Source organism: Pollicipes pollicipes, unplaced genomic scaffold (genome assembly GCF_011947565.3).
Source record: "Pollicipes pollicipes isolate AB1234 unplaced genomic scaffold, Ppol_2.1 Scaffold_4881;HRSCAF=5763_pilon_pilon_pilon, whole genome shotgun sequence".
Classification (NCBI taxonomy): domain Eukaryota; kingdom Metazoa; phylum Arthropoda; class Thecostraca; order Pollicipedomorpha; family Pollicipedidae; genus Pollicipes; species Pollicipes pollicipes.
The window spans coordinates 56,905,994-56,931,124 of NW_023596576.1; the positions used below are offsets into that span (position 1 = coordinate 56,905,994).

Here is a 25,131-nt window from a genome sequence, read left to right on the forward strand (position 1 = left end):
CGCGTCAACGCTGCAGCGCCCAGCCAACGCGACGGAGTGGCCTGGCGCACCGGCACCGCCGACAGGCGACAGTCGACAGCGTCCAGCGGTGAGACCCGCCCTGGCGACTGGCGGACGCCGGTCGCGGCCCGCCTGTGCGCTGGCTTCTTTGGCTTCTACTCTGGCTACCTGGTTTGCTGTCCGTTGAGGCGGTTCGGTAGAACTCGGAAGGCAGTGGCCCCGCTAACTCAGACCGTGCTGCGCCAGCGACGAGTCCGTGGCTGGACTCCCAGGCTTCGCTGACAAGCATGGTTTCTCACGAGCTACCAACTTAACAGCCCGACACGTTCAACAGCCGGTCATAACCGTGGGCCATCAAAGGCATAACACTGTGACCTTGGCAGGACCTCCAACAGTTCACTCCACTGCATGGAACCAGGCATTCTTAATCAGACCAAGCGCAGTGACCTTTTTTGATCTATTAATATGACCGCAGCCCCTGACATAACATACCACTTAACATGACCGCGGCCTCGTACCCTGACCCAGCACCGGGTCCCCGATCCTGACGTGGCTGAATCCCGTGACCTTCCGATGTGGCGCTGCTTCAGCTGCGGACGCCATGGCGTCTCTTCTGGGACTTGGCGTGCTTCTGACGATTACCGCCACCATCGCAGGAACTCCAGGTCAGTGACGCCGCTGTGCCTGCCGGGAACGCTTCGGGAGCGGAAATGGAAATACCGGAACACGGAGGGTTGTCGCTGTGTCGCCTCAAACTTGTCTTTAAATAAGTGCGGCGGGGTATGGCAAGAGAGGGACCCGGAAGTAAAACTAAGCTACACATATTTCACATCCAACCCTCCATTGCCACGTATTCGTGGCAGACTGGTCGGCACATTTTCATGGCAATACAAGATGACTTATTGTCACGAACCCGTCGTGCACCAAACACTTGCGCTTCAGATTTATGCTAATGCAGTCAAACTAAATACGCAAAAATAATGGTGTCGTATTTCGGAAGGCAATCCTTCATTGATGACTACCTGGCTTGCTGTCCGTTGAGGCGGTTCGGTAGGACTCGGAGTCCAGTGGCCCCTCTAACGTCAATCGCGGCGCGCCAGCGACGAGTCCGTGCCTGGACTCCTGGACCTCGCTGCCGAGCATGGATTTTCATACTCATTATGGGCATCACCCAACCGAGTGTTGGGTGTCAGTGAGTCATCGTGCTGCCATTACGTTCTTCACACAGAGGATCAGGCACCCACCAGTTACTCGACGAAGCATTGCCATCCGAAACTTGACATTATTTTGGCATGTTTAGTATTTTTGCATTAATATGAATCTGAGGTTGAGGTATCTTGTATACGGTCAAGCCTGGGCCAGCTCAGGTAAGAATGAAAACATTAAAAAAAAGTCATCAGTTGGTCTATGAAAGTGTAAAGCAAGCCCTCATAATTCTCACGGAGAAGTGTTTACTTGTTCATGCGAGCACCTCGTAAAATAATATTGAGGTCATAATGGCATGACGCACCATTTTGAGCCGCATTACTTTCCTGAACAGTCGGTATTGCGCGTTCAGTGGGAGTTCAAATACAAAAGCCCGATATCTGGTGCATGCGACAACACAAGCAGTGTAATACATGGCACAGCAGAACATCCTTTGTTTGCGACGGGCAACTGGATTATCTGCCTGCATTCTCCAGCAGTGTTTAGTAAAAAGTTTAAAAATCAGATAACAATGGGTTGATCAGAGAAAGTGTGTGTGTGGGCGGGGGGGGGGGGGAGTCAGCTTTGAATATTTATCGGGAGTGTTCGATCCCATGTTTGCTGAGGCTCAGCATCATGTCTACAGCTACTATCGCGCATGAAATTACAGAATACACTGATCAAGTACTACCAAATGTGATGTGCCATGGACAACGTTAGGGTTCCTATCTCTCTCCACTGGGTCAGGTCATTAATTAACACTACAGCTTGTCATCCATCACAAAAATGCTTAAATTGTGGTACGTTCAGTTGGCTGAACTGTTTTTTATTTATCCTCATCCAATGGACATTTTTCACCTTCTCCCACGCCGGGCTCTCAGGGGACAGTACGAAATCTCCGAAAATAAACAAGCTAGAGCCAGGAAAAACGGTATAAGAGACACTCTGTCAAACTGTAACGGATCGGCATGGCTGGACAACGGTGACTGTGATATTTTAAAAGATAAATCAGATCATGTGAATCCCATCCGCGCTTTATAGACCCTGCCATCTCAAGACCCGCATGACAACAGCATTAGGTACCTCTTGAGAACTATTACCAGATGAGCGGTAGCGGACATCACCAGGTGTTGCCTGCGATCTGTCATGCTATGTTGGAGGGGTGAAGACAATGAGTTCCACTGGCCCGTCACCTACATCAAGAACTAAACAGGCGACATCACCGAGGAAGATAGCGTTGGAAACCTCATTCAAAGTTGTAAAATATGTGCCGTTAACATACAAATCGTGGTACCTTAAAAATACAAAATCTGTTCAAAAAGGTAACATTTTTTACCTAGTTTGACCTTGAATGGCATAACCTATACAAGCAGTGAGAACAATAGTAATGCAGTTCAGAATGATGGAGCAATTCATCTGAGAGCGACACAACTAAAAACCGATTGCAGAAATCCACTTAAAAGAGGGGTTTCTGCAAGAAATAAAGCATCTTTTGTCCCCATTGAGCAAAATATCATCAACATGACCTCTGAAATGAGTTATAAATCATGGCCGGCTGAGGTCAGGAACATAACAATTTTACAGAACTTGTAAAAAGACGCTTACTCAGCTTACCGAAATTTCAGCAACGTGCTAAAAACGGACTTTATTTCGAAAAAGCCTTGAGCGCGACACCTGAGGCCCCGTGCGGCGAAAGTTGGAATTACATGATATTAACAGTAACATGGTGTGGAGAGGTTTGAAAGAGGAAAAGTTACAGAACAGAACAAACTCTGCTTATGTTTATAATTGTATCAGGCAATGAATCGACTGTCCCATGCCCATGGATTGATCATGTGCATAGTCTGCGTTCTTAGGGTGACGCCATCACACCGCATCAAATTGCGTGCATTACGTGACAAAATTGTATTGGGGGCACAACTTAAAAACCGCTTTATCGTCTCCAGAATTATTCGATATCTTTGTTTACCACCTGTGCGCTCTTAGACTACAATACCTGTGTGGTAAATTTTAGCTTTGAAAGGGTGCGCGAGAAGACAGGCCGTGTGACGCACATCTTGGAAATACACTGCAGCACAGCCGTGCAGTATGGGCGCGTGACGCACATCTTGGAAAGTGAGAGCCGAAGCCGCAGTGAAAAAATGACAACAAATACTCGATTTCAGAGTCCAAACTTGCTCGTTATCCTGAAACCACATAACCGATACACGTTCAGACAGCAGCATCTAGGGGAAATGTTCAAACCTGGGCCACCAGCTCCCAATTGAACTAGAGAATAACGCAATCTACATTTCATGAAGCCGAGAAGCCATTTTCAAAGACTAAAATGCTTAAAACGCTCTAAAAACCAATCAGCTCACAGCGAAACGCCCAGTTTTGTGGTTTCAACGAACGTCCATTCAAATCACGCGCAGTTCACATGTACCGTCCTTACGGTTCGCATTCAATGACAATCAACCGCACACGAACAGAACCGAAGCCGTGAATCCCGGGGGGAGGGTAGAGCGCACGCGCCGTCGGTGGGGACCGAGCCAGCCGCCGACTGGCGCGCCACCCTGCGGCAGGCGGAGGGCGTGGGAGAGGCCCGCCTCTTCACCCTACCGTCGTCTGCCGGCTGCGACCGGGCCAGCTGACGCCGGCCGTCTATCTGGCAGAGACGGCCAGCTGGCGTCTCTCCGGCGACGACGCTGCAGCGGCAGAGGCTCACACTAGAGGCCTTCACGGGAGGATTACCTTCACCAGATACACGAGCTAGACGTGTGACTGTACCCCATATCGATCGCTGCCCATTCCTGATAAGTTGCACCCACTCGTCGCCTATCCGTTGGAACTTCTCCAGAACTTTGCTTCTCAACGATGTACAAGTTACAGGAAAATGTACACCAAAACCTACTTGTGGTATTTCGTCCGACATTCCCTTCAGACGACGTAGCAGTTTTACCCAAACCGTTCCTACAACGGTAATTTTCCACTGATTTTCACCTAACTCAACCCGTTACCCATTTCTTTTGGGTATCCATGTTTGCGCCAGCCCAGAAAGCCCAGTAGTTCACACAGAGGTTACGTGAACCATAGCGCCGGCTCGAAAGAATTCCTGCGCTACAACTGCTACCGGAAAAATAGGCCACTAGTTTTCTGCTGCCTTTGCATGCTCCTTCACCAACCCTTTGGAACTCAACCGCTATGACGGATCTGCAGAGAAAGGGGAGCTGGTGTTAGCATTGGTAGGCCCCACTCGCACGCAGTGACGGACCTGTAGCAAGATCGGGCGGTGTATCTCCAGCGCAAGAACCGGGCCGAACTATCCTGAACGTACGCATGGGCTGGGACTAGATAACCGGGCTGGTAACAATGCGTATCTTAAACGTGGAAGGCTGGGGGGGTCAGAGCTCAATTCCTAGCAAAAACAATTGATACTGGATGGAGCTTATCATGTACATATGCATATGTGCACGCATATATATATATATATATATATATATATATATATATATATATATATATATATACACATACTTAAGCACACATACACACACATATACATATACATATATGTATAAAGTCATTAATCTATCTATATATATATATATATATATACATATATATATATATATAACGTGTGCATAGCATTTCGAGTATAATACGCATACGTAAAGGCCTTTACCAGCAGGCAGTCGCCCGCGTTTTGTTCCGGGCCTGTATCGTAAATGGCTGAGATCTGGCGTCCGGTGCATGTCCACTCGTTGGGAATGGGCGCGGCGCATGCTACGGCTGAACCGGAACACGTTACGTATGAACCTGGAACATATTACGGCTGAACTGGAACATATTACGGTTAAACTGGAACATATTAAGGACCATATTACGGCTGAACTGGAACATATTACGGCTAAACCGTAACGGCTAAACTAATTAACTGGAGAGGGTGCAGGTAACATGTGTGTGCAATGCCTTTTGTTTGCACCCCTTGCATACATCAGAGCAGACCTACGCAAACGTCACCTCTCAGTTTTCGGCGGAAAGACATTGTTGAGCCCGTTTGGGTGGCCCTTCGCCATGATTGGTCACACCCTGAGGCTGTGTCCGGTCTCTGCCAGCACGAGATGCTACTCCGTACAAAGTGGTGTGCTACTTCGAGAGCTGGGCGGTGTACCGGACGGGCAAGGGCAAGTACGACGTGGAGGACATCGATCCCTACATCTGCACCCACTACGTCTACACGTTCGCCGGGCTCAAGAACGACCACACCATCGTCTCGCTGGATCCTTGGAACGACCTGTACGCTGACTACGGCAGAGGTTGGTGCTCAGCTGCGGCGGTGGCTTGCCTTTCAAACGACGCTAAGGTGCGTCGGCGGTTATCGCTCCTTTGCCATTTTGCACGGGGGTTCGTGGACCCATGCCGTGATTCCGCAAACAGACGTGAGCAGCCCTTTCGTCCCACGATTTTATATTCATACGGACTGTTTGACGTTGTATTGGGTATCGCATGCTTCACCTTGCACTCTTCGCGGAGTTATGCTTTGTATCACACAAGCTACTGAACAGTTATCGGGGTGGTGTAAAGATGCATTGTTGACAAACATTGTCATCATATTTTCAATTGGCCCTTCATCCACAGCACATTTTGTTTGGGATCTCGCTGCTGACTGGCGCTGAGTGATGTCTGCTTGGTGAGATGAGTTTGCTTTGCTGCCTACGTACCCGGGCGAATGCGCTGGACTGGTTATTCAGCGGCGCTGGGTTCGAGCCCCAGGGTGGAAACATTTGGTCTAACTGACGTGGAAGCGTTGGCTGACCAATTGCCAATGAGAGTAAAGCCAGGTTCGGGGCCACCCAGCACTGAGCGGCCAGAACAGTGCGGGGTAGTCATGCGTTAAACCGGACGCTGCAGCTCTGACGGCGAGTTCAGTATGCACGCAAAACAGCTTTTTCGCTTTAAAAACTAAAAAAAACAACAAAAAAGCACGTCTTCTGGCAGCAGCCCATCAGGTCCCCTGAAGAGGTTTTCCATGGAGGCGTTCTGACATGAATAAGATAAAAACCTCCACTGACGGGTTAGATTACCGTGCACACTCTGAAAGAAATCAAGCGAGTAAGAATTTTCAGCTGGCGTCCTGCCAAGTTGCGGGACAGACTCCTACACTCAGCATCATAACGTGTCGTGCTGCCCCGCCAGGCGCTTACCTTCGCTTCACCCGGATGAAGCAGAAGAACCCTGAGATCAAAACCATGCTATCAATCGGCGGCTGGAACGAGGGGTCCAAAAAGTACTCACAGGTGAGCCGACACCCCAGCAGCGCCGCCTCGTGAGGGCGCTCGACAAGTGTTCCACCCCCTTTCAGTTCTTCACAGGCGCACCTCGCACGCACTTGTCGAGAGAGCGAAATACATGGGTGATAAAAGTGCGTGCTGGAAACCAGCATTTCCAACGCTCAAAATACATGGGTGGTAATAACGAGAAGTGACAGCCAGCATCAGACGGACAACGCAGCGTCGGCGTTTGGAGCCAGCACACTTCGCTACTAAGTGTATTTCTAAACATTCTCCCTCCCGAGACGACTCGAGCCGTTGCGTCGAAGACCAAAGTGTACGCTTGAACGGCGCGGCTCGTCCGATCTTGAGCGGTACCCCTGCGAGGGCTGGTGGCATGCGCACCTCCCACCGCTCCTCTTCGTGTGGTCTTCAGATGGCCTCCACAGCAGCCAATCGCAAGAAGTTCATCAACAGTGTGGTGAAGTTCCTCCACAAGTTCAACTTCGACGGGCTCGACCTGGACTGGGAGTACCCGACGCTGCGGGGAGGCGCGCCGGATGACGTGGTTAGACACTCCATCACAGCCTCATGCCGATACTGTTCTCCTCCCGGGCTGAGGCACGAGTGCATCTGTTGAGCACTGCCACACAACGGGTCCGTAGAAACAGGCAATAAATAGTACAGTCAACGATGCCCATCAAGGCACACATGCTGAGCTCTCTATAACGCTTGCTGAACGCGTCTTCTAAGTTCGAAGTGAACTAACCGTCACGTAGCGCTCGGAGCGCAGATACGCATATGTCGCACGTCCATCGACGTCCATGACGCGTTCAGCTACGCGCCCTCCCTGAGCCCTCCGTTAACCGGCGCCTGCTTGCGCCTGCGCGCAGGACAATTACAGCCTGCTGCTGAAGGAGCTGCACGAGCGGCTGAACCCGCTGGGTCTGCTGCTGAGCGCGGCCGTCTCGGCTGGCAAGCAGACCATCGACCCGGCCTACCATCTCGCTGACCTGAACAAGTACGTGTGGCCGGCGGGCCGCGGTCGACTGTTACGAGCTGAGGTGTCCGCCGCCGCCCTCGACGCCCCGTGCACGTGTTCCTCACTCGCTGAGTCAATCATCCGTGGGCGATGACACAAGTTACACGTGGTTGGGAAGGAACGCAACGGAAGTGTGGCGGGGGAAGGAGCGTAGCGTCTCCTTAGGCAGCGTAACGTCTCTTGACTCATCCCTATATGACTTAAAGCCTGTTGAAAAGCTTGCGGGCTGATAGTTGTTTTACACATGAAAGCCTCGAATAGGTGGTTAGTCAACCGCCACTTGTTATGAAGTGATCAGAGTAAGCTTAGGAAGTCAGCCGCGAAATGGGCCGCCGATGGGAGCAGCAAGCCAGAGCAGCAAGCTAAAAGCAGCTCAGCAAAGCAGCCGAGAGCAGCTCCGCAAAGCAGCCGAGGGCAACTCAGCAAAGCGGCCGAGAACAGCTCAGCAAAGCAGTCGAGGGCAGCTTGGCAAAGTAGCCGAAAGCAGCCAAAAAGAACAGCCGAAAGCAGCTCAGCAGAACAGCCGAACACCGAAAGCAGCTCCAGAGCGCGGCGAAGGATACCGTCTGTCTCCCCATAAAGACAAAGTATTTTCGATGCGGGGCGCAGTTCCCCGACAGGCCGCTGACCTCGCTGATCCATGCCAGCATGATGACGACACATGAGCCATCTGCCGTGCATATGACGTGCACGTAAGGAGCACGCGTACAAGACAAGCGCCGCACGTCGAGGGCCGGGGCATGCGAGGCAGCCACAGCTCGTCGTGAGCGCCGACGGCCTGCAGCATCGGCTGTCAGCCGGGTATTTGAAGTCTCTGCTGTCAGCGGGGTATTTATGCGTTACGTGCGCTTCTGAACACAGTACACATGAAAAGGCCCACTTCCAGAGATGTGCCCGTTGATCGCCCTCAGGGGCTTGTTGTGTCACTCATATTTGCATTCCTCGCTTTGTGGTCATCGTCCTATGTTTCTACCAGTGGTGTAGTTTCCTATTCGTTGGAGGGAGAGGGAGGCTCCTCCAACTTGCGGGCGGGGGGGGGGGGGGGCTAACTTATGTGCAAAATCCACCCGCCCAACTTGGGGAGAGAGTTGCCAAATGCGTGGAAAACTAGTTTGTTTGCATTTTCGTGGTAGATTTTGTCATATTTTTCTGTTCAGTCCTTCCCGCAACCCATTTTGCGACACTGCGTCCCCTGTTTCTGCACGTGAAGTAGTTAGCTTGAGGAGCGGAAAGAGCTCCAGCTGGCAGTGCGGTCATGGCCGGAGCCAATGGAGGCTGACCTGGACGCCACCGACCGCCTGTGGTCGGCCGGCAGGTACCTGGACATCGTGAACGTCATGACGTACGACTACCACGGCGACTGGGACCCGTTCATCGGCCATAACTCGCCGCTCTACCTGTCGCACCTGGACGTGGAGCACGGCAACAACTTCGAGTACTTCAGCGTGGTACGCTACCGCACTACCGCCTGCAGGGCGGACGGTCAGATGGGCCGTGCACCCGGACTGTCGCACAATACCACCTGCCGGGCGGACGGTTAGATGGGCCGTGTACGCGGACTGCCGCTCAGTAACGCCTGCCGGGCGGATGGTTAGATGGGCCGTGTACGCCGGACTGCCGCACAGTAACACCTGCCGGGCGAACGGTTAGATGTACCCGGACTGCCGCACAGTACCGTTTGTGGGGCGGATGGTCAGATGGGCCGTGTACCCGGACTGCCGCACAGTACCGTTTGTGGGGCGGATGGTTAGATGGGCCGTGTACGCGGACTGCCGCTCAGTAACGCCTGCCGGGCGGACGGTTAGATGGGCCGTGTACCCGGACAGCCGCACAGAACCGTTTGTGGGGCGGATGGTTAGATGGGCCGTGCACCCGGACTGCCGCTCAGTAACGCCTGCCGGGCGGACGGTTAGATGGGCCCGGACTGCCGCACAGTACCGTTTGTGGGGCGGATGGTCAGATGGGCCGTGCGCCCGGACTGTCGCACAGTAACACCTGCCGGGCGAACGGTTAGATGGGCCGTGTACCCGGACGAGGCCTTGTAATAGTAAGAAATTCTCGCCTGTCAGCATGGCGCTGCTGTCGATTTGGTTAAACATCAGACGCCACGAAGCTGCCTTTGCCACGCCTAACTCGACCCCCCCCCCCCCCAAACGTTCCCAGAACTACTCGATGAACTACTACCTGAGGGTCATCGAGCCCTCGAAGCTGATGCTGGGCATGCCGTTCTACGGGCGCGGCTTCGTGCTGGCCAACAGCGAGCACCACACGCCGTACGACCCGTCCAATGGGCCGATGGCCGGCTGTCCTTACTCGGGCGAGCCCGGCTTCTGTGGCTACAACGAGGTGAGGTCCGCTCCCGCACGGACACGGGGGCGCGCCGGGCGGCGTGGACATACGTCCGCCGGTTCTGCCGGACGGGAGGAGCACTGGAGAAGTCGGGGAAAGAGTATTAGGTCCCTTCGAAATAAACTGTCCAGTGATTGGTAATTTCGAGGACGGACATGACGTTGCTGCGCTGCTCACATAATCTGTACTGAGAACTACACACGTGCGTTTTCAGCTTTGCGAGAAGATCTTGAAGCCGACCTGGACGTACGTGAGAGACAGCGAGCAGAAGGTGATCTACGGCTACAAAGGCAACACGTGGGTGGGCTGGGATGACCTTCAGGCGGTCAAGCTCAAGGTGAGTCGGTCGTGGCCTCTCCCGTCGGACAGAAACTGCGGCACCGATTCACATGCCGGGCTGGAAAGTGGACAAAATCCTGCGGCGTTCCGTTGCCGCCTCTTTACGACGCCGAGAGACACGACCTTCGACGCGTCAACATCAGACACTGCGGTCCGGTATGACCAGGTCTCGACTCATAAGCGCAAGTGGGGTGCCCTCCACCAGATGTCTTGTTTCATCCTAAAACGCAATCACGCCGGCACGTGAACCCCCACCAAACGCGGCTCCTGGCCGCAGTGGCATGCACGCTACAGGAGTACAGCGCGTGACCTATGAACGTCGCGGTACCCTGACCGTGTGTGCATGTGTGTGTGTGTGGCGTGCCTCAGATGGAGTTCCTCAAGAGCCTGGGATTGGGTGGAGCCATGATCTGGGCGATCGACTCGGACGACTTCCGTGGCGTATGCGGACCCAAGTACCCGCTGCTGAACCTGGTCTGGAGCGAGCTGAACGGCGCCGTGCCGTCGCCCAGCCCCCTGCCGACCACCACACCCGACCCCGTACGTACAGTGTGGTGGAGACGAGAGGGGGTCACAGCGGGGAGACAGCCCCCTGCCGACCACCACACCCGACCCCGTACGTACAGTGTGGTGGAGACGAGAGGGGGTCACAGCGGGGAGACAGTCCCCTACCGACCACCACACCTAACCCTGTACGTACAGTGTGGTGGAGACGAGAGGGGGTCACAGCGGGGAGACAGTCCCCTACCGACCACCACACCTAACCCCGTACGTACAGTGTGGTGGAGACGAGAGGGGGTCACAGCGGGGAGACAGTCCCCTACCGACCACCACACCTAACCCCGTACGTACAGTGTGGTGGAGACGAGAGGGGGTTCACAGCGGAGAGACGGCCCTCTGCCGACCAGTACGCTCGACCCCGTGAACGTGATGCGTTTGAGCAGGTCCAGAGGGAATTCATCATGCCACTGGATAACAGAGTTAAATATCACGCTCTAAACACCACCAGGTGAGGTGAGGGGGGAGGGGGAAGAGGGGAGGGTACATCATCGCTACTTAGTGGTACTAGTACCGTCTCACCTATGAAGTGGTGTACGTTTGAGAAGCCTCGCCGGCTATACCTCAGTTTCCCATTCCGTAGTGGGAAGGTTCCCCGTTTGCCACTGCAGCCGTAACTGCTCAAATAATCGACGTCGAATCGAAGTGAAGCGATGGTTGAACCCCCGGCGGATGATCGCGTGCTCGCTTACACGCACCACCGGGCAGTGGTGTGCGGAGGCTGACGCCGCGTCAGAGCTGGGGTCGTGGGAGCCCGCGCCATCGGCGTCGGAAGGCTTCGCGCTGGGTGGGGGTACCACAGCCGGGTCACCAGCCGCCGGCCGTGGCGCGTGCGCCGGTCCGGCGAGGCTGCACCATGAGCGTCCGGTCGTGCGCCGCAGACTGCGCCGACGCACCACACGCGGCCGACGAAGCCGACCCCGCCGCCGGGCCCGACGCCGGAGCCCAGCCACGTCTGCGTGAAGCCCGGCCTCAACCCCGACCCGGACAAGATGTGCTCTCCCTACTTCTACGAGTGCGTCCAGAACGGCGACAGCTGGGACTACCAGCAGGTGAGGCGGAGTTTCGGAGAGACAGTGGAGACTGCCGGTAAGTGTGGCCGGCTATCGGAGGGACAGCGGAAACTACCAGCAGGTACGGAGGACTGTCGGAGAGACAGCGGGGTCTACGGGAGATAGAGCGGATTGTCGGAAAGACAGCGGAGATTACCAGCAGAAGGGGAGGACTGTCGGAGAGAGAGCGGAGTTTACGGGAGATGGGGCGGATTGTCGGAAAGACAGCGGAGATTACCAGCAGAAGGGGAGGACTGTCGGAGAGACAGCGGAGTTTACGGGAGATAGGGTGGATTGTCAGAGACAACGGAGATTACCAGAAGGTGGGGCGGACTGTCGGAGAGACAGCGGAGTCTACGAGAGGTAGGGCGGTCTGTCGGAGGGACAGCGGAGATTACCGACAGGTAGGGCGGACCGTCGGAGAGACGGAGCAGACAGCCAGCAAGTGTGGCGGACTGTCGGAGACGCAGCTAGGACTATCGACAGGTGGGACGGGTTGTCGGAGAGACAGTAGAGATTACCAGCAGGTGGGGCGGATGGCCGAAGGCAAAGCTGGGACTACAAGCGGGTGGGGCTGACGGTCGGAGACAGAGCTGGGACTACCAGCAGGTGGGGTGGACGGTCAAAGAGAACTGAGACTACCAGCAGGTAAAGTGCATGGCCGCGATTAGGAGAAATATTCACGAGAGACGATCGGAAAATGAGCTCGCTTAATAGCTTACCTCTTCTCCACGTTCACACGCTTTGACTCTCACTTCGCTCTTATCTCACCAGAATGCATATTTCTATAGATGTTTGTGTTGACGTGTGTCCGGGTGGCAGGTTGAATACGGTGCCCTCGGGTGGGGGTGGAAGTTGGGGAGTGGGGAGTCAATCTGACCTTGCACTGATATGAAAATACAGGTAGGAACACCAAATCCGCCGTATCCGTATCAATCCATGTGAAATCCATTGTGTTAAATTTTGAGGTCAATACGTCTGGACCTTCAGGTCAAATAAGGTCGCACAAGGAAAATCTCCAGATTGGTGTCCGCAGTGCCCTTAGATCTCCTCACGCAACGAGCTTTCACCTAGATCCCTCATATAAGAAAAAACACTGGCGTTGATATATGGGCACTGCTCTTATTTGACCTTCAGGTGCTGAAAATGACCAAAAACCTGCGGGGTTAGGTTGATATGCGGAAATTCAGAGCACTGAACGGTAGTAAAACTCCGTCGCCGACCGTCATCACGCAATATTGATCCACACATGGTCGCCTTGTTTCAGTTCTCGTGCGGCGACGGTTCGGTGTTTGACCGAGTCAAGCTCGTGTGCGTGTGGCCGGACGACTCCGACGAGTGCAAGACCACACCAGCGCCATCTGCGTAGATCTTGACCGACGCCGGCGTTACCTGCCGCGCGTCGATCGTTGATCTGGCCGCAACACGCCGACCGGTGATGACGTCACGTTTTGGAGAGCGACTGTCGTCCGTCGCGGCCAATGCCTGGCTCACAACTAAAAAGGGAGCCGCGGAGCTGAACGGCACGCTGTCGCGACTGCTGTCCATCAGTGGGTCTCCCGTGAACATGTCTGAACGTCCCCGCCCATAAATCGAAGGACGACACGTGTGGCGTTGCTCTCTCGCATCAGTGCTTGGTCTGCGACGAGTGCCGGCTTCGGTGGCCCGCGAGGCTCAAACACACGTCCGGGTGACGTTGCGGCCACCCACCCTGCTTTCCCCATTCTCACTTTATCCTGCACCCTCGCGACGCCCCGCTTGTCCGTGGCGAGCTCCATGCACCAGCCATGAGTCGGCTAAAGTGCTCCCATGGTGGGCGCCGTCCAAGTGCCGAGCTGATACCCCGCAAAGGGTTCTTTAAACGGCCTGTGTCTCTCCGAATGGACCTCCAGGTGCATGCAGTTTGTGTTACCGTTATCCACTCCCCTTTATCCCGGAGCCTGAAAGTCACTGCTGGCTGAGGGGGCTCTAAATCCAAATGGAACCAAAGAAACCACAAAAACAAAAGCGCTGCGGTAAAACCCAAGTGGGGTCACTGTCGCCTGACTCTGCCCAAAGCATATCAATATATCTACAATACGTAAATACCGCAAAATTACGGGAAATAGGTGAAGCGTACACAAATTCAAGGTTGGGCGCTCGTATCACGTTGATTCCGTGCTGGCTGTAGCAAGAGCCTGTGAATGTTGTGTACATCAAATTAATGCCAAATCCCACTATTCTGAGTGCTCTCGCAAATATTTTGGGGAAAATTCCATCTATCGACACAGTGCTCACATTTGTGTTGCATAGGATATATTTATTATCACTAGAGTACAAAACAAATCAGGCATCACCTGCATTTGGCGCTTGACCTAACCGCGTTCGTAAGTACAACCCAGTACGGAAAGCACAGTGTGACCCATGTCATCACCATTACTTGGTGAGAACACCATCCCAGGTTAACACGTAAGATTATAATAAACAGTATACAAAACAAAACCGATGCACGCCGAGTAACATACACGAAACATCAGCCCCCTGAAACATACTCGGGCATCCGGCTTGGAAGTTCCGTCCACGCGGACTGGGGACATCGGCTTTCTACGAATAATACTGGCAAGTAAAACTCAACAGCGCGTGCCCAGATTCGCCTGGGGTATTCAAAGGCGGGAACCTCATGGAAAGCTCTTAGCATGACGCCACAGAGGCACCCTCGTACCACGTTACGAACACAGGCAATTTGGAGCCACCGAACGCTGCAAACGAACACGATTCCTTCTATGGCGAGGCAATGTTCAGTGCCTGCGTCCTTGCCGATCGACCAGCGCTGCTAACCCCGCCGCCGCCGTCGCCCTCCAGATTATCACCACCTCTAACGCGCGGCGCGTGTCAGTGCTCGGATACGTCCGCTCGCTCGCCCAGCCGACGCCGTACCGTCCTCGGCCGACACCCTGTGCGCCGGCCGCGCGGCCGCAGCGGCGCCCGCCCGCGTCCGCACCGCGGCGGCTGCCCACGTGCTCCGGGGGCCGCTCGGCGCCGGTCGGCCAGGCCAGCCCGGTCGCAGCACCCCTCAGTCACCGCACGCCCGCCGCGCACGACCTCACCTCGCCAAACCGGCCGACGTCTCGCGGCTTGGCCAGAGGGAGAGGGAGAGAGGTCACGTCGGCTGGCGGCCGTCCTCCGCCGTCTCCTCCTGCTGCTCCCGCGGCGGGCCCGGGCCCAGCAGCGGTCGCATGTGCACCTGCCAAGTCGATCGGTGACGTCACAGGTCAGGTCACGTCGCGTCTCATTTGGGTCAGCCCGGACGACACAAGCCTTACAGGTCGGGAAGGCACGGACTGGGGCGAGAGAACAGGCGAACATGCCCTTTGAAGCATGTGCAAGACAAATCACGATGCCACCTTTCTGTACATTACATTACACTAACAAATGCACGCTCCAAGCCAGCACAATTTGCATAAATAAAAAAGCCAATTTTCCGCAAACCTCGACAGTTTCACGTTGCCTCTCACTTGTATGAACACGCCGGTCTCGTCCGGCCGGGTCAGGAAGGGGAAGTTGCCGCCTGTCTTGAGGTGCGCCAAGCGCGCGTGCGGGTAGCACTGCTCCGCCTCGGCGCGTGCCTGCTCCGTCAGCGCCGTGGCGTCGAGCGCCTGCAGCAGGGTGACGGGCAGGTGGCGCAGACGCTCGGCCTGCACCCGGCAGCCGGCGCTGCTCAGGGTCAGCCGCGACGCCAGCTCAGCCTGGCTGAGCTGCGACAGCTGCGCGGCAGAGGACCGCCGGGTCAGGGCCAGCACAGCGGTACAGCGTCAGGGGCAGCACAGGGGTACAGCGTCAGGGCCAGCACAGAGGTACAGCGTCAGGGCCAGCACACAGGGGTACAGCGTCAGGGGCAGCGCAGGGACATAACGTCGAGGGCGGCAGACACAGCGTCGAGGACGGCAGACACAGCGTCGAGAACGGCGGCGGGGCGGCAGCCAGCGTTGGGGACGGCAGGGGGACACAACGTCAGGGGCAGCAGAAGGAAAATAAGTCAGGGACAGCGGGAGGACGGCGGGGATAAAAAGTCAGGGACAACAGGAAGACGACGGGGACAAGGAGTTAGGGGCTGCGGGAGGACGGCAGAGACAAGGAGTCATGGACAACGGGAGGACGGCAGGGACAAGGAGTCAGGGACAACGGGAGGACGGCAGAGACAAGGAGCGTGGGACAGCGGGAGGACGGCAGGGACAAGGAGTCAGGGGCGGCGAAAGGACAGCAGACGTCAGAGGCAGGGGGGGGGGGCAGCGATCCACGTGGTGCCACATAATTCGTGCCATCACATTCGGTAGCAAATGCTGGCGACGCACCACACGCAGCTACAGTGGCACGCGGACACGTGCTGCTCGATCAGCGCCAGGCCCTAGCGCCCATCTCCTTGCCTGATCCACCATGAAGTCGAAGGAGTCGGCGATGTCGGGACGCAGACATTCGTGGCTGGGAAACCCCTGCAGCACCATGTTCTTCAGCACCAGGCCGGGCACCAGCCAGTAGCTGTGGGACACCATCCGCCGTCAGAGCACCCACGTCTCGACAACTGCTCCCACACACAGACTGCCGCCGCTCACAAGCGCAGGCTGCCCACGCGCCAGCCGTCCTCAGAACACTCCAGGAGGGAGGCTTTGACGGTGGAGAGACGCGCGCTACGGTGCCCGATGGCGGACGGTCTTCAGGACTTGCCTCACCTGGAGAACGCTTCCGCTGAGCACGCGCATAGTGAAATCGAGCCTCATGACCATTGGAAGCTTTATGGCACTGGTCCATTCTGTCTCAGTGTCATGTGATATGTTACGCAGCGTGTACTCGCCCGCAACGACGACGGCGTTCTCTCGGCATACGTGTCTCGAGACCAGAGAGCGTCAACTGTTTATTATACTGTTAACTTATCATACTGACAGTTTGACAGTTATACAACTGTTTATTCTTTTAAAGATGGCTTGCTGCGATACCAAGTACGAGGTTGTCGAAGCTACGTCAGGTTGGATTGCATCAAGGCTAACATTCGGCAGTTTTATTATTGCTGACCTTTATCACTAAGCCAGATACTCTGATATCAAACCGCCTGTGTGCGGCCCTCTTACTGGCGGTTCGGGATAAACAGATTATCAATCTTTCACATAGATTATTACTCTTTTGAACAGATTATTAATCTTTTTAATGTCACAGGTCATGTACGCACTCAGCTTATCAAAGCATTCCGAGTCAAAGCAGGAACCACAAGATCGGGCAGGAATCAAACATGATTGTCAATGACTCTGCTTCATGTGATGGGGAAAGAGTGGACCCAGGACTCAGACCGACCACACCAGAACGCGAACTCAGACCCAAAGCCATGCTCGCTCACAATCACGACCCGAACGACCCCGCGCTCCAACCACAAGACCAGGCCCCTACAGCGCGAGCTATCTCCGAGCCCCCGTGCTCAACTCCCGTGACGAGGGCACTCACAAAGGCGAGACGGCCGTCTTCTTGTAGATGCGCGTGTCGACGAACGCCTGGCAGAGCAGCAGCGAAGCAACTCGGGGACAGCGGCGCGTCGCTTCGGCGAACTTCTGTGCCAAGAACGCGCCCAGAAATGAGCCGAACAGGTGCACCCGGTCCAGGCCGAGCTCGTCCAGAAGTCGCCGGAAACCCTCACAGAACTCGTGCACTGTCCAATACACCGGGTACGACACCTGGTGAGAGGGAGGGATTCATTAGTCAGCACGTGGTCAATTCCGGTCCAACGAGAAGTCGGCGGCACGGTTAAACACAGCGCACAGTCAATTCCATTAACATGAGTAGGCCGGCATGACGCGTTCGCCAACCCTTCCGATGAGGCATTTAGGATGCAGTGGGTCAGGCCGGACAAAACAAACTTTTCAACACAGAGGTGCTACTTGACAAGGCAAAAACTGGATACCAATGCTACCAGACAGGATAGGTGACAGACTTTGAATACAAGCAATGATACAAATCACACTTGCCTTGACTTCAGTGAGAAACATGAGAATGATACCCAGACAAACATGACGGTACAGAGTACACCCAGTCCATGTGGCTAGCAAAAGCACATGATTGAACCTGAATGACAGCAGTCGGGATCAGCTAATTGGACCTCTCTTTGTTCTCCGTGCGGCGGCACGGTTCTCCGTGCACCGGCCGTCTTCTCCAGCGGCCGGCTGGAGAAGACGGCCGGTGGGCAGCGGCGGCGGCGACTCACGGAGAGCACGCGGAAGCCGCGGCTGGATAGGCTCAGCAGCTGGCGGAAGTAGACGTCAGCTGTGCCACTCAGCGGTGGCAGGAAGACGATGGGGCAGGCGTCAGAGCGCGGACCCACGTCATACAGCCTCCACACCTGATGGGCAGATGCCACACACTCATATAGTCAGATGATGGCAGGAAGATGATGGGGCAGGTGTCAGAACATGGTCCCACATCATACAGCCTTCATATCTAATGGCAAAACACATCACACAGACACAGAAAGTAAGATGTCTGCAGTAACTGACTGAGTGGTTTATCATTTTTGATTGGCCTAATGAAAGTAAAGACTAATAATACTGAACTTCACAAAATGACACAATGGATTGCTTAATCAAATGTTAATTGCAAAACATTTCCCGGTACTGCCTGCAAAAAAATATCCAATGCAATGACAGTCGCATACATAGTGGAGTCAAAACAATCATAGTTGTGCAACTGACACTGCAGCATACCTTGCTATCATCATAATCCACAACAACACTTTTAAGTGGCACTGAGCTTCTGAAGGCCAGGTACTCTTCACTTTTGGATATATTGCTTTGCATGGTTATTTTCAGAGAAACGTGAATCCACCATATGACACACCAATCAAGTCAATTACTATGTTCTAGGAGCTGGCTTTTACTGCCACCTAGACCACACACATCCTGAAAGGAAAAGACAAACTGTTAACAACTTGAATACTTTATGTAAATTATACCTGAATACCACAGATAAACATCATATATTACTGATATAGATATCTTGACAAAGTTTTAACACCCCTACACAGCTGTCATCTCAAAATAAAGCAGGGTAAAAAATGAATAACAAAATTGCGACTATGGCTGAAATTACACACCAAAATAGCCTTTAAGCCACGCCAGTTATAACAAATTTTCCATGAGCTTTGATGATAATTCAGGCTTCATAGCCCACAGACTACACTGGACAAATAATCTGTGATTCTTGATGAACAGATTGAGAACTGTGCACCATGCTCACTTTATTTATCACAGAGTGATTCAAGAGACATTCTTGCATGAAGACCACAGCAATGCCAGAAATTTGAATTTCAACTGTAATGTAAGGTACGATCACTCTGGTTCATAGTGATGTTAGTTCTATCCTTTGTCACATTCATCTGAGGAGGCTATCCATTCAGGCAGTCACCAGAGGCTCTTTCTAACCAATTGTAGTTTTTAAAACATAATTTTGCATGCTAGTAGAACCACGCAACATTCAATTTTTTCCAGGTTTAAATAGTTAAGAGGAATTATCCATACTGAACATGGACCAGACTGGAAAATGCCATGGGATGGAAATTGAATAGAAATTTTAAAAACTGTGCACCAAACATGTCAGCAAAGCTGCAACATTGCAAGAGAACATGAGTGCATGTACATGACAAACCAGACTGTGAAAAGTTTCACACATAGCCATTACTAATTTCAACACATACAGAGGCAATGTTTGAGCAAATTATGATGCAAAAATAATTTTGGGCAAAGTTTTAGAAAAAAAATTCATCCTCTCAAAAAGATAGGCCTACATGCAATTACATCCCTTTATGCTTAGTGCCTTGTTGTCATTACAGTTCAGCACTGTTATCACAGCCAATTTTATGTGAAAATAAATTGAAAATAATACAAAACAGCAGAAACACAACTCAATGCTGTCCCCTCTGAAGCTGCAGAAAAGTGAGCTCCTTGCATCTTAATGATTTACGCGTCACAGACACCTTTGAGGGCAACATGTAGAATATCCCTGTGCACGCATTGCATGCTATAGTCCAGTTCACCTAACACCATCACGGATCGATACCGCCCCCGCAGGCCTGGAAGGTCGGGTACCATAACGGCGCTCCACCGCCCTGTGTGCACCATTGCCCTGACCAAGGGAAGTCTTTAGCGCCGTCCACCGCCAGGCGGCGGGCGGCCGCCGACCGTTCGCCCGGCAATGCGGCGGCAGGGTGCACCCGAGCAGGCGTGGAAGCGGCTGGCGGCTGGCTGGTAGATAACTACCAAGTCTAACAACGGATCTCCCAGAAGATTGGACCAACCAAACTTTCACAAACGTAGCACGTGTGCACGTGTGTGAAAATGGCAGAGCTGTAGCGACCGTCTCATCGCTTTCGGGTCCATTCTCACCAATGAGGCGGCGCCACTTAGGCTGGGTTGCTCCAAGTCCAGTAAAGGACCTTCCTGCACATGGGACGCCAGAACGGCCAAAACGGCACAAGCATGATACGTGCGCACGCAAGGGACACATAGAGACATGTGTCGACCATTCTATCGCATTGGGGATTGAAGATGCCGTTGTACAAGCTGCCTCGGTGGCTGGCGGTAGCAAGACCGACCAAAACCGTACAAACGTGGTACGTGTGACAGACGGAGACATGTGCTGACCACTCTGTTATTTCGGTGATACAACATGTCATTGTCAAAGCCATCCAACATAAAACGGTCTGGATACGCTCGGACAACCGTCCATAATCAGTAAACGAGACTTTTCCGGCGATCATATCGAATGATCTTACTACGATGTTTCATCTGAACTATACCCAGTTGCACACTTGTTACAAAGCCACAATACCACGTGGGCCTGAAATGGTAAGACATCTTTTCCGCAATGGTCGCATTACGTGATGAAAATATTAATCCTTGACGTAGGGAAAGCCAATTCAAATGGCTGAATTGCGGGAATAGTCAGATGTTGGCGTGGGCCATGTCAACCTCCAGGCTGTTCTCCCGCAATTATGATGTTGATAAGTCCCGCCCCTGTGGCTAGCTAGCTAGGCTCGTGGCCACAGGCTAAGCTAGCTAGGCTGATGGCTTGCCAGCGAGCCCGAGTGTCAGCTGGCGGTGACTGGCCGAACGTGCCGTCTGGGTGAGCGATGCGCCGGCGTCGGTGCGTCGGGGACCGAAAAGGCCTCCCCACACACGTACCCGTGGTAGGTCACAAACGCTTTGATCAGGCACTGTCAGATCGTAGCCGAAACGGTGCTGATGATTCACAGTTCCTGCGGCGCAGGAACATACGTGGAGCTTCTCTGTCAATTTTACACACATGAAATGCTGGCATACAACCAACGTTTCACCATAGCAGGACTTAAATCAACCATTCGTTCGCTGCGTACTGTTGCCGAGAGTCATGGCCTAATACACAATGATATGATGCGCCGCGTTCCCAGCTGTCCCTGCGAGCACTACTGTCAGTATCTAATCGTTTGTAGGAGTGAGGCAGCTTTCCTCCATTATGGCGGGAGGCGACAGTTGTGCCAGTACTTTAACCTGGAAAAAGTGGAGCTGACCCTTTCGACTATCGACCAGCTACCCCCACACCATGCCTGTGCGAGGTCATGAAGAGGATGGTTAATGAGCGTCCTCCCTGGATTTTGGAGAGTCAAAGTTTTTTTCTAACGAGCAGTGTGGTTTTCGTAAAAAAGCAGAACCACGGCCGACCACATTATAACTGGGCATCGTGTGCGGGCTGAGTTCACGCGAAACCGTCACACGGGGCTTCATTGACATAGCGAAAGTATATGACACGAGGTGGAAGCATGATACTTTGACGAAGTTAGTCGACTGTGGTGTTTGAGACGTCGTAGGCATTTTCTTATAAAACTTCTGAACTGACCGATTTTTGAGGTTGGTGTGAACTCTCATTTTTCAAACAGATATCCACAGGAAAACTGTGTGCCCAAGGCACTGCATTAAGTGTAGCGGTGGACCATGTCCCGGATCAGTTTGTCAGCATGTAAGGCGAATGGGGCAATAACTCATGTCAGGGTGAGGAGAACAATCACGGCTCGAGGCGGTGCGTCACGGTGGCGCCGGCCAGTCGCAGGCAGATCGTGTTGCGGGTATGAGCCTTGGAAAGAGTATAAGAGGTGCTGCTCGGGCGCGTGGAGTGGGTCTCTCTCTGTCGGCGTCAAGTGCGGCAGTTCGCCGGTGTGTGTGGGGCGGTCCAACCAAGATGTGACCACCGAATAGAAGCTATTTCGGCCAGAATGCCTGAGACCCCGGCAGCGGCTGCAGGCGGTGTGACGACGTCCATCACGGCTGGTGGCGCGACGACACCAGCGTCAGCCAGCGGGAGCGCCAGCGCCAGCGGGAGCAGGGCCGTCACGCAGGATGGAGGCGGGCCGTTTGACGTCCGGCTCATCCCGGCGTACGATGGATCGTCGCGCTGGACCTAGCGAGCGTTCTCGCACGGGCACGGGCCGTGCTCAGCGATGAACGCGTCGCTGTGGCAGCGGCCGTGGCGCGTGCAGGGGCGCCTCGTCACCTGTTCTCCATGTCTGAATCTACGATGGCACCTCTGACTCGATCAAACGCCACTGAACACGATTCAGAATGCTACACTCCTTTCCGCTGCAGAAGCTTTCCACCGACATAAAGTCATCTAATGAAGGCGCATGAGCCCCACTAGCAATGCACCGGCAAATCCTGGGTCTGCGCTATGTGTGCAGGCTGTCGCAGCTCCCTGGCCATCCCAACTAGCAAGCAGTTTTTTGCGTGGCATGTTAAAGCTTGTTTAACAGCGTCGTTCACGAAAAACTTCACCGTTCTGCGTACGCATTTGAGATCTTCTAGACGAGAGTGGTTTGGTCTTTAGGCGTGTTGTTAGGTCTAGCCTTATGCAGACCCCTCTTTGGGAGCTCACTTCATCGAGAGTTGATATATCACTAATAAACATGCGGAAGTGTAGGGACATCGCGACTGAATTCAAAAGTATAGCCTTGGAACATATAGCTTACTCTGACGGATGTGTGATAATTTACACAGATGGCCCCAAAATGGATGCAAGTGTAGGCTGCGCTTTTGTCTGGGCCGTAACACGCTCATTCACGTTGCCTACCCATTCATCCGTCTGCACATCCGAGCTCACTGCTATGATCAAAGCCCTCAGTTTTTAAAAAGTGGACACTGTCGTACCCTCCAGGGACAGCAGTGGAGTAGAGGAGCATTAAAAGAGAGTTGATGAGGGCGACTGTGCCGTTACATCTAGGCACACACGCAACATAACCTCACTCACCGTTCGCTAGCCAATAGGAGAGCTTCACCGGGCCCTGGCACCCTTGGCGCGGTCAGTCGACCAGCGCCTCAGGAAGCGGAAGCACAGCGCACAGCGCCAGGCGGCGGCCCGGCGGCTGCCCGCACGTCCCGGCAGGCCAGCCGGGCAGGAACACATCAGATAGCAATGATTTACGTCTGATACCTTTCGACCCATTGAGCAGCCTTCTATCCCTCTGTGGTCCGCGCTTGGCCCACCCTCTTGTTCAAGATATTCTCTCGTGCCTTACCTTACTGGATCGAGCTGGAACAAAGGTGTGCTGTGTGTGTGGGTGGGTGTCTTGTGCTGGATCTTTATCGTGTGGGGATCTCTGGAAATGGATCTCGCCGATGCAGCGCCAAGCGTGCTACGGAAAGAAGGTGCGTACCCGTTACAGCGTTACCTGCAAACGGCATGTACCCAGCCTTTTCGTGATTTATGCAGGAGCGATAGCACAACCACTGGGAATCGATCAGCAGCAAGCTAAAGGTCATTAGGTCTCGGATCGGACTGTGACAGTCGTGTTTCGGTAAAGACAGGAGAGAGGAAGTGGCTCTTTGGCACCTACGTATATGACATACTTATGCCACACATCGCCACCTGCCACTTGCTGATGTGCCCCCCCCCCCCCCTCCCGTGTCCCGATGCTGTGGTCCACTAACTGTGCACCGCGTGTTGCTCGCCTGTCGTGACCTAGGTGGAACGCAAGTGCCGTTCTTTGGCCGGAACGCCTCGTATCTTACACTGCCCGACATTTTGGGTAACGACTCTCAGGCTGTCGGAACTGGAAAGCTTCTTCAGCTTTTTTTTCTGAGGTAGGCTTTACTGTAATGTTTTCTCTACGGCAGCCGATTCTCAGTCACTTACGTCAACGGTGTTTGTGTTTTAAAAAAACATGTTTGAATTGCGACCGTGCCTCGTAATGAGATAGTTATGAGCGCAAGATGACCATTTGCCGGCGATGCGCCCTAAAACTCCAACTCGTCATCATCATCGTCTGGGCTGGTTATATGTGTCCCAGCTGGACATACACATGTGAGTCCCAGCTGAACATGTCCACGTGGATTCCAACTGGCCCATGTGGGCCATAGTTAGTCTCCACGTAGACCTCAGCTGGGCCACCCATGTGGGACCCAGTTGGCTATGCCTACGTGGGTCCCAACTGGGGAGCCCAGGCAGGCCCCAGGTGGGCTGCCCATGTGAAGCCCAGTTGGTTGCCCATGACATGCCCACATGGGACCTAAGTGAGCAACCCTGATGGGCCCCATATGACTGTTTATCTCGGACCATCATGGATTCCAGTTGGAAATGCTGGCTGAGAAAACGGGAACCAGAAGCTACCGCGCGATCAGTTCTGTTTGTATTTTAAAGTTGGTAAACTGCAGAAATCAGGCGTTAAACGACTGCATGGAATAATCACCGGTGCTGTTCATTATTGAAATAGCCCAGTGGACCCCCTTTCTAAGCCGATGAAATTCAGAAGCGTTGTCAGATTTCTTATCTGGGTTCTACCGATTTCGCGAAGATAAATTGTAGATTAAAATAGGTCAACAATGTGTATCAGCTTGGTCAAGTCATGTTTGTATGGAAACGTTCAACATTCAGTCAGAGTCGATCGATGATATGAACCATATAACGTAGTTTTGAAGAAGCGCGTTCGCAAATCTTTGCAACAAAAACCTCGACACCAGGAGTTACAGTCTCCATAACCACGCAGCGTCGCCTCAGGCGCTTACATTGAGCCGTGGCCAACAGGTGGACGAAAATGATGACGCTTCTAAAAGAAGTACCTTTGAACGCTTTGGGATATTGAATCGCGCATTTAAAAGGTACTGTGGGCGTATATCCTACCTGTGCAATTTTTCGATTAACGATCAGAACGGATTGGCCCTTAAAACACCGCGAAGTGGCGCTTAACTCTGGTAGTGAAACTGGAACAGTCAGGGAAGAATCTCTATTTTTCTTCCTGCTGTAACTGTTTATCTGTCCAGAGGACAGATAAACACGACGCCCGCCACCTGGCGTCACTTGCAGTGGTAAACGCCGTCCG

At 53.6% G+C, this 25,131-nt stretch overlaps 2 protein-coding genes across 5 annotated transcripts; one reads left to right on the top strand and one right to left on the bottom strand.

The window, feature by feature from the left end:
* Nucleotides 1-4: 4 nt before the first annotated feature.
* LOC119101333 (chitotriosidase-1) lies at nt 5-13,382 on the top strand. The gene is made up of 12 exons (XM_037224643.1): nt 5-88; nt 591-665; nt 5,283-5,483; nt 6,364-6,464; nt 6,874-7,005; nt 7,331-7,458; nt 8,795-8,927; nt 9,643-9,825; nt 10,043-10,165; nt 10,537-10,707; nt 11,607-11,777; nt 13,045-13,382. Exons 2-12 carry the CDS (start codon nt 602-604, stop codon nt 13,144-13,146), a joined length of 1,509 nt encoding a protein of 502 aa, XP_037080538.1. The 5' UTR covers nt 5-88; nt 591-601; the 3' UTR covers nt 13,147-13,382.
* A 673-nt stretch (nt 13,383-14,055) lies between these two features.
* On the bottom strand, nt 14,056-19,922 carry LOC119100958 (maspardin). 4 transcript variants are annotated; one of them, XM_037224186.1, is made up of 7 exons: nt 19,907-19,922; nt 18,497-18,691; nt 18,001-18,135; nt 17,247-17,473; nt 16,181-16,292; nt 15,272-15,520; nt 14,056-15,000 (listed from the first exon to the last, which is right to left on the bottom strand). In XM_037224186.1, exons 2-7 carry the CDS (start codon nt 18,587-18,589, stop codon nt 14,917-14,919), a joined length of 900 nt encoding a protein of 299 aa, XP_037080081.1. In that variant the 5' UTR covers nt 18,590-18,691; nt 19,907-19,922; the 3' UTR covers nt 14,056-14,916. The 4 variants fall into 4 exon arrangements, with proteins under 4 accessions (XP_037080081.1, XP_037080079.1, XP_037080077.1 ...); XM_037224184.1 differs by having other exon boundaries at nt 19,877-19,914; XM_037224182.1 differs by having other exon boundaries at nt 19,825-19,911.
* Nucleotides 19,923-25,131: the final 5,209 nt, after the last annotated feature.